Here is a 15,002-nt window from a genome sequence, read left to right as displayed (position 1 = left end):
TGAGTGTCCCCACAAATCATCAGAGATTCTGTTGCTCTGAGACAGAAGGGGAAATGGACAACAGGGATAACAAGCAATTGGGGAAACAAACATGAATGACACTTGGTGCCTCCCAAAGAGTTGCTTACTTTGGTGGGAGAAAGCAGAAGTCTAAGTCGGTAATTAAACGGATGTTATGCAACCCTGTGTCGTCATTTATCTCAGTATTTTTTTTTTTTTGGACAGGCAGAGTTAGACAGTGAGAGAGAGAGAGAAACAGAGAGAAAGGTCTTCCTTTTCCCTTGGTTCACCTCCCCCAATGGCTGCTACGGCTGGCACGCTGGGGCCGGTGCGCTCCGCGGATCCGAAGCCAGGAGCTACTTCCTCCTGGTCTCCCATGCGGGTGCAGGGCCCAAGGACCTGGGCCATCCTCCACTGCACTCCCAGGCCACAGCAGAGAGCTGGACTGGAAGAGGAGCAACCGGGACAGAATCCGCGCCCCGACTGGGACTAGAACCTGGTGTGCTGGCGCCACATGTGGAGGATTAGCCAAGTGAGCCGTGGCGCCAGCCTATCTCAGCATTTTTGCCATCAACACTCTCACTTTCTTATTCCACATTGTTCCTTTTCCTTTTGACCAAACTGTACTTTGCTATCTTAAAGAACAAGGGTAGGCATTGGCGCAGTGAATAAGATGGTACTTGGGATGTCCATGACCCATGTCGGAGTGCCTGGGTTCAAATCTCACCTCCGCTCCCAACTCTAGCTCCTTGCTAATGTGCATACAGGGAGGCAGCAGTGATGACTCAAATAATTGGGTCCCTGCCACCTATGTAGGAGACTCAGATTGAGTTCTAGGCTCCTGGCTTTGGCCTATCCCAATCCCAGCTGTTGCAGGCTAGTGATCCAGGGGATGGTAGATCTCTTTCTGTGTCTGGTCTGTGTCTTTCTGCCTTACAAATAAAATCAAATAAAAAAATAAAATTTGAAAGACCCAAATAACCATCTCTCAAAAGAAAAGAAAAAAGAAAAAGAGAAAAAAACCCTCATTTTTTTCCTTGACTTTATTCCCTTTACTTCCTTCCCCCTTTGTCTTTGTGACTCATCTTTTTCTGACACTGTAAACTATATCTTGGAACTCCTCCCTCTCCTTGTCTTCTGTAGCATTCTGATTTTCCTACTTCTCTAAATTCTCTTTTTGTTTCTAAGTTTTCTTCCATCTCGCTAAATATGAGAATTTCCCTAGACCAAGGTTTTGTCTGGCTAGGCAGGGGCTGTTTCCCCTGCTTTTCTCCAACTCTTTCTTGGAGCCATATCTGCTACTTTGGTGGCAGTTAGCACTTCTAATCAATGGAGAGGTCTTCTGTCCGCTGGTTCACTTCCCAAATGGCCTCAATGGCTGGAGTTGAGCCCATACAAAGCCAAGATCCAGTAGCTTCTTCTGGGTCTCTCATATGAGTGCAGGAGTCCAAGGACTTGGGTCATCCTTCACTGCTTTCCTAGGCACATTAGCAGGGAGCTGGATCGGAAGTGGAGTAGCTAGGACTTGAACCAGCACCCACATGGGATGCCAGTGCTGCAGGCTGGGACTTTAACGCACTGAGCTACAGCACTGGCCCCTCTATTGACTCTTAACCTTTCTCTGAAAAACCATTATTGTCCTTGATTGGATCTCCTTAGACTTGTTCTCTGCTGCCCGTAGGGTATTTCCATCAAGATTATCTCTTTCTTTCCCTCCGTCTCTCTCTTTAAAAGATTTTATTTATTTATATGAGAGGTACAGCTACAGACAAAGGGAGAGATGGAAAGAAAGGCTTTCCATCTGCTGGTTCACTCCCCAGATGGCTGCAATGGCCAGAGCTGAACCGATCTAAAGCCAAGAGCCAGGAGCTTCTTCTGGGTCTCCCATGGGAGTGCAGGGGCCCAAGTGCTTGGGGCATCCTCCACTGCTTTCCCAGGCCATAGCAGAGAGCTGGATCAGAAGAGGAGCAGCTGGGACTAGAACCAGTGACCATGTGGGATGCTGGTGCCACAGGCGGAGGATTAACCTACTGCACTACAACGCCAGCACCCACCACATGCATTTTGCAGATGAGGAAGACTGAAGAACTGAGCAAATTCCAGGTCTCACAAGGATTTGTATTCATATCCAGACAATCTGAGCCTAGATCCCAAGTTCTTGAATACCGTTCTGCTCAAATGGTGAATTTCATAGTGCCTCCTCCTCTACCCCATGTTAGAAATCAATATAGGCCAGCGCCACAGCTCAATAGGCTAATCCTCTGTTTGTGGCGCCGGCACCCCATTCTAGTCCTGGTTGGGGCGCTGGATTCTGTCCCGGCTGCCCCTTTTCCAGCCCAGCTCTCTGCTGTGGCTCGGGAGGGCAGTGGAGGATGGCCCAAGTACTTGGGCCCTGCACCCCATAGGAGACCAGGAGAAGCACTTGGCTCCTGGCTTAGGATCAGCCCGGTGCGCCGGCCGCAGCGGCCACTGGAGAGTGAACCAACGGTAAAGGAAGACCTTTCTCTCTCTCTCTCTCTCTCTCTCTCTCTCTCTCTCACACTGTCCACTCTGCCTGTCAAAAAAAAGAAATCAATATAAATAAATAATATATATTTTTGGTACTTGCTATGCGTAAAATATTATAATAGACTCTGCAAGAATGGGGCAATGCAAAGTTGCTTACTATGATTCCAGCTTTCAGTGGTTTGTAATTTAGGAATTAATATGTTCTTTTTCTATGTTCTTAAATTTATTTAGTTCACATGACATGATATTTCAAACATCACTTTTTATCCATATTTTTTATCTCCTCCAATGCATTGTTAGTTTCTTTTGCCTGGAAATATTTTGGTCTCTTCATAAGCCTAGAGATACAGTTATTGAATTCAAATGAATCTTATTCTCACTTCAACTTGTTCCGTCTTCACCATGGAACTTTCCAAGATAATACTCCTTCATGTTCCCACCATAAAATATTGTTATCAACTCAGTGGGGACCTGTGTTTTTTCCATGGGCAGCACCCAATAATAACTGCTAGTTTTTTTTTTTTATCATGTGCTTTCTTTATTTGAGGCATGTTGTATGAGTTCATTAATTTAATTCTCACAGCAACCCAACACAGTAAAATCTATTTTTTTTTTAATCTTTTATTTAATGAATATAAATTTCCAAAGTACGACTCATGTGTTACAATGGCTTCCCCCCCATACCGTCCCTCCCACCCACAACCCTCCCCTTTCCCACTCCCTCTCCCCTTCCATTCACATCAAGATTCATTTTCGATTATCTTAATATACAGAAGATCAGCTTAGTATACCTTAAGTAAGTATTTCAACAGTTTGCTCCCACACAGAAACATAAAGTGAAAAATAATAGATGATTTTTTTTAAATGATGATGAAATCAGATCAGACCTATTGTCATGTTTAATCCCAGTGAGAGTCAAGTTGGGAATTGATAATTTCTTTCTTTCTTTCTTTCTTTTTTTTTTTTTTTTTACAGAAGATCAGTTTAGTGTACATTAAGTAAAGATTTCAGTCGTTTGCACCCCCATAGAAACACAAAGTGAAATATACTGTTTGAGTACTCGTTATAGCATTAAGCCTCAGTGTACAGCACATTAAAGTAAAATCTATTTTAATCTGTACAACCTAGAAGAGAAAATTGAAGTTTCTTGAGTTAAGTAACTTGTACATGGTCACCTAACTATTTCTGCAGAACCAGGATTTGTAGTCAGACTGTTAACCTCAGAGCCTGCAAATTTAACTTCCTGGCTTTGTGCCTTTTCCACTTTAGCCATTGTACTGTACAGTCAGTCTGTAAACATTTGTTGCGTAAATAGGTTTTTTTGTACTACTGGCACCTGATGTGATATTTTAGCATCTTGCTATGAACTGGCTTTGTATTATAAATATTCTTACTCTGTGGTTATAATTTTAAAAAAGGAATCAATATGGGGGCTTTTTTGAAATTGCTCAAGGTTGTGCTTTGTATAAGAGTTGAGTCAGCCACTTGCAAAATGCTTGATATGACCATAGAAGGCTGAGTCAGTCCTTATCTCTATCCAGTCTGCAAGGACAGATGGCTCCTGTCATAATATCTTTCTCTCACTCTGGGCTCCCTCTACCCAGGGGCAATGTGGGTCTTGGTCTGTGGAAACTGCTCCCTCAGCAGTGGTGGTGGGAGGCTGATGGTTGGGCTTTTTGGGGGATGAAGGAGGCACCTTGCCCTAGGTCAGATGCCTGCCTGGCTGCTCCCAGCTGCTTCAGAGCCTGGATCTGCTGGGGGTGGGAGTTGGGAGAGACAGGGACAAAACTGAGGGCTCAACTCTCTTCCCCAAACTGCTCTCACTCTGGAGGAGGCAGGTGCGGAAGTTTGAGCCCCTTTGGTGCTGTCAGGAAAACTTCCCTACTCTCTGCCAGGTCTACCCTGTGTTAATGTAGAAAGTAATATAATATAATATAATATAATTAATAGCACATATTGCTCAGAAAGAAGGATAGTGGGACTTTTTTTGTTTTACTGCCCTGTGATATTTTGTTTTAACTCTAGTGCTTCCTTTTATTTATTTATTTAATTTTTTAAGACTTATTTATTTATTTGAAAGTCAGAGTTACAGAGAGAGAGAGAGAGAGAGAGAGAGAGAGAGAAAGTCTTCCATCCAATGGTTCGACCCCCAATTGGCTGCAACGGCTGGAGCTGCACCGATCCGAAGCCAGGAGCCAGGAGCATCTTTCAGGTCTCCCACGTGGGTGTAGAGGCCCAAGGACTTGGGCCATCCTCTACTGCTTTCCCAGGCCATAGCAGAGAGCTGGATTGGAAGTGGAGCAGCTGGGTCTCGAATGAGTGCCCATATGGGATGCCGGAGCTTCAGGCCAGGGCATTAATCCGCTGTGCCACAGCGCCGGCTCCTATTTATTTATTTTTTAAGATTTATTTTATTTATTTGAAAAGCAGTGAGAGAGAGAGAGAGAGAGAGAGAGAGATCTTCCATCTGCTGGTTCACTCCCAAAATGACTGCAATGACCATGGCTGAGTCAAACTGAAGCCAGGAGCCTGGAACTCCATGCAGATCTCCCACATGTGTGGCAGGGCCCAAGCACTTGAGTCATCCTCTGCTGCTTTTCCAGGACATTATCAGGGAGCTGGATCAGAAGTGCAGCAGCTGGGACTTGAACCGTCACTCTGATATGGGATGCCACAGCACTGCAGTGCCAGCCCCTGTGATGCTTCTTTTGTGAAGACAGTAGACAAATGAGATCACAGACTAGTGGCCAGGAAACATATGGTCCTTAATTTAGTAATAACTTTTTAAACATTATTTCTTATGTGCTGGCCACTGTGTTACGTACTGGAGAAATATCAGGGGAAAAGATAGGAGCGAACTTATCCTTAACTCCTTTTAGGATGGGGAAGAAATTAAAAAATAAAGTGAAAGCTGCCTTTGACATCTGAAGAGGGAAGAAAGACCTAATTTGATATATATAGCCTCCAAGAATAGAACTGGGCAAATAAGCCAAAATTAGCAAAAAGCATATTTCATCAACTGGAAGAAATACTTGTCCTGAAAGGGACTATTCATCTCAAGGTAGTGAGTTTCCCATCACCAGGGATGATAGGGGCTTGATAGGTATGTTACCTGAGGGAAAGATGCCCTCTATTTACTTATTTTAAAGATTTATTTATTTATTTGAGAGGGAGAGAGAGAGAGAGGGAGAAAGTCTTTCATTCACTGGTTCATTTCCCAAACGGCCTCAATGGCTGGAGCTGGACCAATCTGAAGTCAGGACCAGGAGCTTCTTCTAGGGCTCCCAGGTGGGTGCAGGGTCCCAAGCACTTCGGCCATCCTCCGCTGCTTTCCCAGGGGGCATTAACAGGGAGCTGGATATAAAGTGGAGTAGCCAGGACATGAACCAGTGCCAATATGGAATGCTGGAGTCTCAGGCGGAAGCTTAACCTACTATACCACAGCACTGGCTCCAAGATGCCTTTTGTTTAACAAAGAAACCTTGGATATTTGATTGAGCTGGACACAATTTAAGATACCTTCAAACAGGGAGATTAAGTAATTCTATAACATTTGGTAGCAAATGTAAAAAGCCAATAGAGGCAGAGCTGAGAAATAGAACCAAACTAACTGGTGACCATCATCTGATGAATGGCTATAAAAAGAGTTGTATATAAGCACAATGGAATAATATCCAGCCGTGCAAAAGGTGAAATTCTGTCATTTGCAGCAGCATATATTGAACTGTAAGACATTATCTTAAGTGCAGTAGCGTCAGGTACAAAAAGACAAATACTGCATACATGTGTGGGATCTAAAAATATTGATTTCACAGACAATAGTAGAGTAGCGTTTAACCAGACGCTGGCGAGCACAACTGGGAGGAAAGTCAGGAAAGGTCCGTCAGCAGGAATATTTAGCAGAAGTAAGTTCTGGTGCTCTGCCACCCTGTTGGGTGACAATTTATAGTGATGAGGTACCGTGCATTTCAAAACAGTCGGAAGAAGGGGTATTGAATGTTTTCATCACAAAGACATACTAAATGTTTGGGAGGAGAGATAAACTCACCCTGATTTGAATATTATATGATGTAGCCACATATTGAAATATCACATGGTGTCCCATAAATCTGCACAATTCTTATGTCTCAATCTAAAAAAAACCCTTTTGTCTTTAATATAAAAACAAAACTACAGTCCCTTTAAATAAGAAGTTTGTAATGATAGCCCTACAATTTCATTAGATCGCTCTTCAGCGTGAGGCCTGTCGTCCACTGTGGACTCACTGTGTCTGTGACCTGACAACATTCCTGGGGTGACAAAGAGTGACTCCATCTCCAGGATGGACAGCAATGATCTTCAAGTTTCCATGAAGGGTCAGCAGGTGGCCTCTTTCCCCGAATCTGGTGGGAGCTGAGATACATAAATATGGAAACATGACCTTTGCAAGGATGTCTAAAATGCGTCCCTACTTTTAGATGGCTGGGAGCAAGTCAAAGTTCCTAGAGCTGGGTGGGTGCTGTGGCACAGCAGGTTAAGCTGCCTCTTGTGATCCATATCCCTTATGGAAATTCTGGTTGAAGTCCTGGATGCTTTGCTTCTGATGCAGCTCTCCACAAATGTGCCTGGGAAGCAGCAGAAGGCAGCTTGAGTACTTGAGTACCTGCCACCCATGGAGGAGACCTAGATGGAGTTCCTGGCTCCTGGCTTTGACCTGCTCCAGCTCTAGCTGTTGTGGCCATTTAGGAAGTGAACCTGAGGATGGATGATCTTTATTTTTCTCTCTGTGTGCTACTCCATTTTTAAATAAATTAGTAAATAAACCTTAAAACTTCCAAAGCAAGTAACTTGCTCCTGACCCCTTCCATAATTTTTTCATTCCTTAGCAAACTTGAAGTTCATGTTCTATTTTCCGGTGGCAGGAAATAGTCTCCTATCAGACCCAATGTAAGTAACACAGTAACACGTCCTCTTCTTCCACTGGCCCATGACTTATTGGGTTATTGTGTGTGAGTCCCATTGTTTGCCAGTGTTATTTGCCTTATTTGCCAGCGAGTTTTTCTGCATTTCTAGATCCCCAAGCTCCTGACCATTGTGTTTGGGCTACACTTCATTGGACTGGGCTTGCCAAGGAAACAAAACAATGCCGTCCAGGTGTGTACGTACCCTTCATTAGCGTGAAGCCTTGTACAGTGAGTGCCACACTTTATGGGACAAAGCCAGCAATGAGAAGGTCTGAGGGATAACTGGGCTGGGGGAACAAAAAAGAGGGTACCTTGAGAAGTTCATGGGGAATAAAATTCAAAGACAGGTTTATTTTGTTGCAAAAATTTTTTAATTTCATGTATAACTTTTTTCATCACATGCGTTTTCTGTGAACTTTTTGAAGCCCTCTTACATGCAGGGATTTCAAAATTTTGGGGGATGGAAATAAACTTATTTTTAAATTGCATATTTTTTTTTCCTTCATGAAGTACCCCCACAGGAAAGTGGCTAAGAAAACAGGCTGTAGTTTCAGATTGCCAATGCGTTTGTCTCCTGGCTGTATAACATTTATTGGATGACTTTTCTTAAGCTTACGAAGCTTTCTGTGCCATGGCTTCCTTGTCTAGTGAAGGGGAATGATAAGATTACCACAGTGTTAGGATCAACTAAGTCTATGGTGCATAGTCAGACACTCAGCAATAGTGAATTATTATTTTTTCAATGATATCATCCATCCCTTGGTTTCTGGGGAATGGTTATATAGTGTCATCCTCTAGGTAAAGAAAACTGAAATGTAGAGAAAACTTATGGCAGTTTGACTGAAGGGATGGGAGTCCTGCCTATCTGTTAAAGTCCTACTTTTCAGGGAGGAGTGGTGATGAGGGTGCCTATGAGTTGGTCCCTTACCCTTGCATTTTCTTAAGTCCTTTTTCATCTCTCTGTGGATTAATGAGAAGGTACTACAGCAGGGGACGCAGGGCAGCTTACTCCCAGAAGACAGGGAAAGTCACTAGCAGGAGTGAGGTCCACAGAGCCAGAGTACTCAATGTCACTGCTGCAGGGTGAATATGGAATAATTCAATCTCTCAGCCTCAAGGTTCCTACAGAACAATGGGGATGATAATACCTCTCATATAGGATTATGGTAAGAAATATATGAGATAGGGGCTGGTGCTGTGGCGTAGCCAGTAAAGCCAACGCCTGCAATGCCAGCATCCCATGTGGGCGCCGGTTTAAGTCCCAGCTGCTTCACTTCCAATCCAGCTCTCTGCTATGGCCTGGGAAAGCAGTAGAAGATGGCCCAAGTCCTTGGGCCCCTGCAGCCATGTGGGAGACCTGGAAGAAGCTCCTGGCTCCTGGCTTCGGGCTGGCACAGCTCTGGCCATTGCAGCCATCTGGGGAATGAACCAGCAGATGGAAGACCTTTCTCTCTCTCTCTCTCTGCCTCTCCTTCTCTCTCTGTGTAACTCTGACTTTCAAGTAAATAAATAAATCTTTAAAAAAAGAAAGAAAGAAATGAGATAATAGCCCAAGTAGAATCACAAGGTTCTTCACACTTTTGTGCTTACATAATGTAGTAATAGTTACTGTCAACATCCAGTTCTCTTTCAGGGATTTGCCAGGGTTGACAATAGGAGGTCACAGTTGGCAATGCAGGTTGGGGTTGGGGGGTTCCCTGGGAGTCCAAGGAGCCCACAGGCTCTGATGTGGGATGCGGGGTCCTGACCTCTGATGGAAGCAACATCTAGGAGGTTCTGTAGAGCTGTCTCTGGCTCCAGTCAGGCCTGGAGGGGAGTTGCCTGCCTGATCTGGCAGGACAGGAATTTCTCCCCTGACCCCGGTGAAGCAGGTAACCCGCGTAACTGCAGTGGGGCAATGCAACCTCATTTCTCCAAGGACCTTATCAGAGTTTCCTGCAAGCATCATCCTGGCTGCTCCCAACCCCCAGTTCTCTTTTCCTACCTTCCCTCCAGGGGCATTCTCCTGTGTGGGCGAGGCTTCTTCCTTTTTCTTTCTTTCTTTTTTTTTTTTTTTCCCCAGCCACCCAGGAATGAAGGAACTGGGGGCTGAGGGCTCTATAAAAGTGCAGTGGAGCTGTAGCCGTGGTACTTGTCTACCTGCCCTCACCGGTCTCCTGCCCTCCCTGCCACAGGGATCATGCTCAGGACGGCCCTGATCCTCTCTGCCCTGTGTGGCCTGGCCGTGGCTTTCCCGGCTCTGCCCTCCGGTAAGAGGACTGCTGGCAAATGGAGCTAAACTTCTTTTGGGATGTGCTTGTGTGTTTGAGTGTGTGTGGAAGGAGATGGGGTAGGGGGTGGCAGAGAGAAACAGAGACTGAGAGAGACAAAGAGACATCTGCTATGAAGTTCATAAAATCAGTCTGAGCAAAATTTATATTGACTTGGTCTTAAGGTGGGTATGGCCAGGCGAGCTCTGGGGCCTTGGGTAGTTAAGTGGCTAAGCTGAGATTTGGATGATGGGGTTTCAATTGGTCTCTAGGCTGGGCCTTATGAAAGGTAGGGAAAGAACTAAGGCTTTCCTGCGGGTCCCATTCACTACTGGCTGCTTCAGAGGCGTCATTCTATTTCATTCAGGCGAGAAAGTCCTCCTAGGCACTTCTGCTTACAGTGGATTTTAGTAGATTTCAGGTTGTGGAATCAGAGGGTCTGGAAAGGAAATTTCGAGTCACGTTGAGGAAGGAAGGAAGTCGGGGTCCCCTGAGCCAGAGGGGAAGGAGCCCTTCCCCCAGCTTTCTTTGCCAGTTCTTCCTGCAATCAGGCCTGACCCTCAGTGGGATGGCAGCTTGCTAGCTTGCATAAAAATGGCTGCTTTCCCTGCCCAGTTCCTCCCAGCTCTTGCCCTGGCAGCTCTCAATGTCTGCTCTGCCAGCTTTGGGCTTCTTTCTGATAAGTGCAATGACTATGCCAGAGAGCTAAGGACTCTGCTGTTGTGGGCGGGTTCCCCGGGGCGGAAACAGTGGCTGCAGATGCGTGTTCACTGTGGCCTGAGGAGGCCCTGCCCGCTCCGCAGACCTAACAGACAGGGTGCCTCGGGCTCAGCAAGCCCCAGCAGGCCTGGGTGGTGTGTTCTGCGGGCACGCTGAAAACTGCTGTCCTACACAGCAGCCGTGAAATGAGATAGTGGTAGGAGTAGCCCGAGTGACAGCTGCCCCCATCCTGGCTCCCACTTCTTAGAAATGGCTGTCTCCCTGCTCCTTGACTCCTCCCGGGTTCTGTTGTCAGCTTCCAGGAACTGGAAGGATTACAAAGGGCGTCTGGGAATTCTTCTCCTGCTCCAGTCTGATCAACACTGTGTGGAGGCACAGTGTCTCCAGCCCCACCCTGAGCTGACCCTCGCCGGAGAGGGGATGGAGGGGCCCTGTGCACAGCCCTGGGCAGCCTCGGTCCCTTGGCTTTCTAGCAGTGGCAGAGGACAGCCTGTGGGGAGACCACGCTGGACTCAGTCTCCCACTTTATGTTCCGTGCTCTCCCCAGAGAGAGATGCAGCTGGGAATGGAAGGGTGTGGAAATGGAAGACACAGTCCCACTGGAAAGTCCATGAGCTGTTCTTTCCTTTTTGGCTGCTCTAGAATTAACTGCTGACATACCAGAATGGATCTCTGATCTAGAGCTGACCACTGGCGCAGACTTAACCACAGACCTAGCGGCAGTCACAGATGGAGTCTCCACCACGGAGCTGGACCCGACTGGGGACACAGAGTCCACCACAGCTGAGTATCGGGAGAGCACACAGACTGTCGGTGAGTAGGGGTGTGGCCTCACGGGTGGCGAGTCATGCATTGCTGGGCCCCATCTCTTGCATTCCCGCTTCGCTCCCCCCAGCCCCTGTTGTACTGGAATCCCACCATTGGCTGTGACCACACCCATCTTCTGTGTTGCATTCCAGAATCTGCTACTTTCGAGGAGTCAGCCACCTCCAGCCTTGTGGGAGAAGCTACTGAGACCACAGGTAGAAGTTCTGTCTTCAGACAGCAGCGTGTTCTCCTCCTCCTTGCTATGTCTCACAGCTCAGGATGCTCTGTGGTTTGGGGATAGTTTTGTTGCTTTGTTCTCTCAGGCAGAGTAGACTTTGGCCAAAGGTTCTTTGAAATTTGGGGGGAATTTAAGCACTTTCCCAGAGTGTTGTCATGAGAAGGAATCTGCTGGAAGCTGACATGGCCCAGCCCTGGGGTCCACCTCGACTGATCCCTGGGAGCAGCCTCTGGGCTTCTGTAAAAAGGACGAGCTCCCGGTGTCTCCATGGGCTGATGGGCGTGGTGGGGAGAATGTGGTGAACAACTTCCTTTTCTTTTCCAGTTTACTACGACACTTTTCAGACAGAGAGCTTTGTGACTGATGACCATGGTAAGTGTAAATGTTGTTTGGATTTAGACTGAACAGAAGAAAAAGGATTTTAAGAGCTTCAGGAATCAAATAAGGGTCCTATCTCTACTGACTCCCTCTGACAAGCCCTCCATTTTTTTTTTTTTAAGATTTTATTTATTTGATAGGTAGAGTTACAGACAATGAGAGGGAGAGATAGAGAGAAAGGTCTTCTATCCACTGGTTCACTCCCCAAATGGCTTCAATGGCTGGAGCTGAGCTGATCTGAATCCAGGAGCTTCTTCCAGGTATCCCATGTGGGTGCAGAGACCCAAGCACTTGTGCCATCTTCTACTGCTTTTCCAGGTCATAGCAGAGAGCTGGATAGGAAGAGGAGCAGCGGGGACTAGAACCGGCGCCCATAGGGGATGCTGGCACTGCAGGCGGTGGATTAACCTACTGCACCACAGCGCCAGCCCCCTCTATGTGTTTTTCACTTTTCTGTCTGCCACTTAAAGAAGGGATCAAGGGATTTCAAAGCCTTCTGTCTCCCCACGCAGATGCCAGTAGTCGGAGAGATGCTTTGAAGGTTTCAGTGCAGTTGAGCTTAGAGCCTTACCTGAAAGCTACATTTTAAGTATTCTCATTATGTCTACAAATAATAGCTGGCTGAAATCTAGCACTGCTCTAAGACTGTGAGAGGACTGCAATTGGCAGTTTGAAGAACCTAGAAACTATTTTTGTGGAGCTGGAATGATCTATTAAAATGGGGTGGGTCATGTGACCTTACATTTTGAGACCATCTTTACAGAACATCTCATCTGTGTAATGGAGCTCTGCCTCAGTATTGTAGTCTATCTTACCTGTAGTAATTGATTAGTGAATTATCAGTGTTCCCTGTTCTGCAACCCACTGAATACCAAGAAAATTCTCATGATTGAAAAGCGAGAAGCAGCAACACGGCTGTCCTGCACCTCCCTGTTTCTATACCTATCTGCTAAGAGATTTCTAGCTATGGCAATTACCAATACAATCAGAAACTTCTGTTATAAGTAGGAAGAGAAAAATTCAGAGAGTTTTAACTTTTTAAATTCAGAAATTTACTCCCTTATTTCTTGTAGGTTTTAATTATTCTGATGAGCAGGGTGAAGCAACTGGTAAGGACAAAGATCTTTGCTTTAATTCTCTATTCTTGGCCTTTGAGGGGTGTCTATTCTCGTAAGTCATTCCTGGACAGACACAATGGCTCGCTGCCCCATTTTCTGCCTTTCTTATGTAGGTACCATGCTTGCTCAGTTGAGTCCTCTCTTGGGAGGGAGAGATAAGTGGTGCCAGCACAGGCAGGCCTATCTGGTTTGAGTGCTGCTCCTGGGAACTTCTGAGTGGAAGTGGAGACAAAACCTTCAACCAAATATTTTTCATGGGGTGCATTTCATTCCATGTCCACTGGCTACATGTCAGCCCTGGAAGAGTGCCTTGGCGATTGGGACAAGAAGTGTTTTGGTGCCATTGACTTCGTTGAGTTCACTTTAATGAACGCTTTGAAGCTGTTTAACAGAATGCTAGACGTGTTGTGAGTGTTATTTATTTGCAGATGAATAAAACCATTTCTTATTTGCAGATCAGAACAACAGCTCTGAAGAAAGCGATGAATCCTTCTAAATGGATATTTGTAAGTTTCTTCTGTTTGTCCCTGGTGTCTTTCTAGCGATTTGATACTATTTCTGATGCTGGTTTAAACTTACTGGAAAAAGATTCCAAATTTAACACTTTCCAGGTGCTGCTATTAGCTATGAAATCTAGCGATGAAATCTAGCTATGAAATCCTTCTTGGGGTTTATCTTCCCAGCTCAGTTGACTGGGTTTTCTGTAACCAAAGAGGCATGGGGTGAACGAAGACTCCCCGCAGAGTTCTTTAAGATTCCTTTCTTTCTGTTTTGGATATGAACTCCAATTTAGTCAAAGGAATCTTAACCAAGAGTCTGAAGAGAAGCCTGCGGATTTCTGATGCATAGGACACACAATCCACTTAAAAACTCCAAAGCTTGGGGCTCTGAATCAGGAGGGTGAGTTTAATACTTCACTCTCGGCTTCTTTGGAAGAGCCTGAAGTATGTGACTATCTCACCAGAGACTCGAGTGGAGGGAAGGAGGCTGAGGAATTACACTTAAAGACATTTATAGCCATGTCCAGGGGCCCAGTGGCAAATCAGAAAAGATGAGGCTGATCTTTTGAGCACTGGTAATTACTCTTGCTAATGCTTATTTTTGTTTGTTTGTTTAGAAAACGAAGTATATTCTTCATGAGATCTGAAGCTCACTCTTCTGTCTAGCACTTTCTAAGAAGATTCTGAGCTGTAGAACAAGCCTAGTGTCAGCAGATAGGAGATGGCACAAATGTAGAACGCTGGTGAACCCAAGTATGCCCAGCTGAGGAGAAGCAGCAAAGCACTGCTCCTGGGTGGGTGTGGTGAATTCTACACAACCGGGGGAGGAGCACTTTGTAGTTGTGTGCCTTTTAATATGGGCTCAATAAATGTTAATCTGAATTTAATTTTCAGAGTGGTGTTTATTTTGTGAGGGAAGAGATTGCTTTGTGATAATACCCATAATCATGGTTTTCCTCTGATGCTTTATAAACACACTCCAGCACTTATCTGGGGTTACAGGACAATATGAAATGAACATGTGGGAGTGTATTGGTATCCCTGCTGTTGCTGTGAAAAATTACCCCAAATAATGGCTTAAAACAACACAAATTTATTATCTTATAGTTCGGCGGCCCAGAAGTCTGACATGGGGCTCACTGGGTTAGATCTATGTGTTGGCCAAGTTCAGGAGGTTCTGGGGAAGAACCCTGTTTTCTTTCCCACATCCCTTGGCCCTTGCCCATCTTCAAAGCCAACAGTGACCAGTGGAGAAGTCACATCCCCTTCAACGGACTTCTGCCTCCATTTACATTTAACAACTTTGCAATGGCATCATTGGGCTTGTTTCTATAATACAACAACATCTTTCTATTTTAGGTGAATTGTTTACCAATCTTAATTCCCCTTTATCATGCAAATTTACATCCTTGTTGCTTCTGGCAATTAGCAGGTGTGTGTCTTTGGGAGGCTGTTATTCTCATATCATAGGATGGATGTCTTACTTCTGCATATGGGTTGGTTCAGGGTGAGTGGAAACAGCCTTTTTCATAGATTTACAC

The 15,002-nt window shown here is 45.5% G+C and overlaps 1 protein-coding gene across 6 annotated transcripts in view; it reads left to right on the top strand.

Annotated features, from left to right (window-relative positions):
• The window catches only part of LOC127492064 (uncharacterized), a 47,166-nt gene extending 32,818 nt beyond the window's left edge, over positions 1 to 14,348 (top strand). For 2 of the 6 annotated variants that reach the window (XM_070049395.2, XM_070049393.2), the window contains 8 exons: positions 7,561 to 7,641; positions 9,626 to 9,700; positions 11,063 to 11,233; positions 11,380 to 11,442; positions 11,790 to 11,837; positions 12,917 to 12,952; positions 13,417 to 13,467; positions 14,079 to 14,348. In XM_070049395.2, coding sequence (XP_069905496.1) covers positions 9,631 to 9,700; positions 11,063 to 11,233; positions 11,380 to 11,442; positions 11,790 to 11,837; positions 12,917 to 12,952; positions 13,417 to 13,457 — 429 coding nt within the window. In that variant the 5' untranslated portion in view covers positions 7,561 to 7,641; positions 9,626 to 9,630 and the 3' untranslated portion in view covers positions 13,458 to 13,467; positions 14,079 to 14,348. Of the gene's footprint in view, positions 1 to 7,373; positions 7,435 to 7,560; positions 7,642 to 9,625; positions 9,701 to 11,062; positions 11,234 to 11,379; positions 11,443 to 11,789; positions 11,838 to 12,916; positions 12,953 to 13,416; positions 13,468 to 14,078 lie in introns of all 6 variants that reach the window. The other 4 variants (XM_089304600.1, XM_089304598.1, XM_089304599.1 and 1 more) reach the window with 3 other exon arrangements.
• Positions 14,349 to 15,002: the final 654 nt, after the last annotated feature.

This window comes from Oryctolagus cuniculus, chromosome 9 (assembly GCF_051225735.1).
Source record: "Oryctolagus cuniculus isolate XC-2025 breed Fujian yellow rabbit chromosome 9, ASM5122573v1, whole genome shotgun sequence".
In the NCBI taxonomy this organism is placed as follows: Eukaryota; Metazoa; Chordata; class Mammalia; order Lagomorpha; family Leporidae; genus Oryctolagus; species Oryctolagus cuniculus.
Note: the sequence above shows the minus strand (reverse complement) of the source record. Positions and strands in the feature narration are given on the sequence as shown.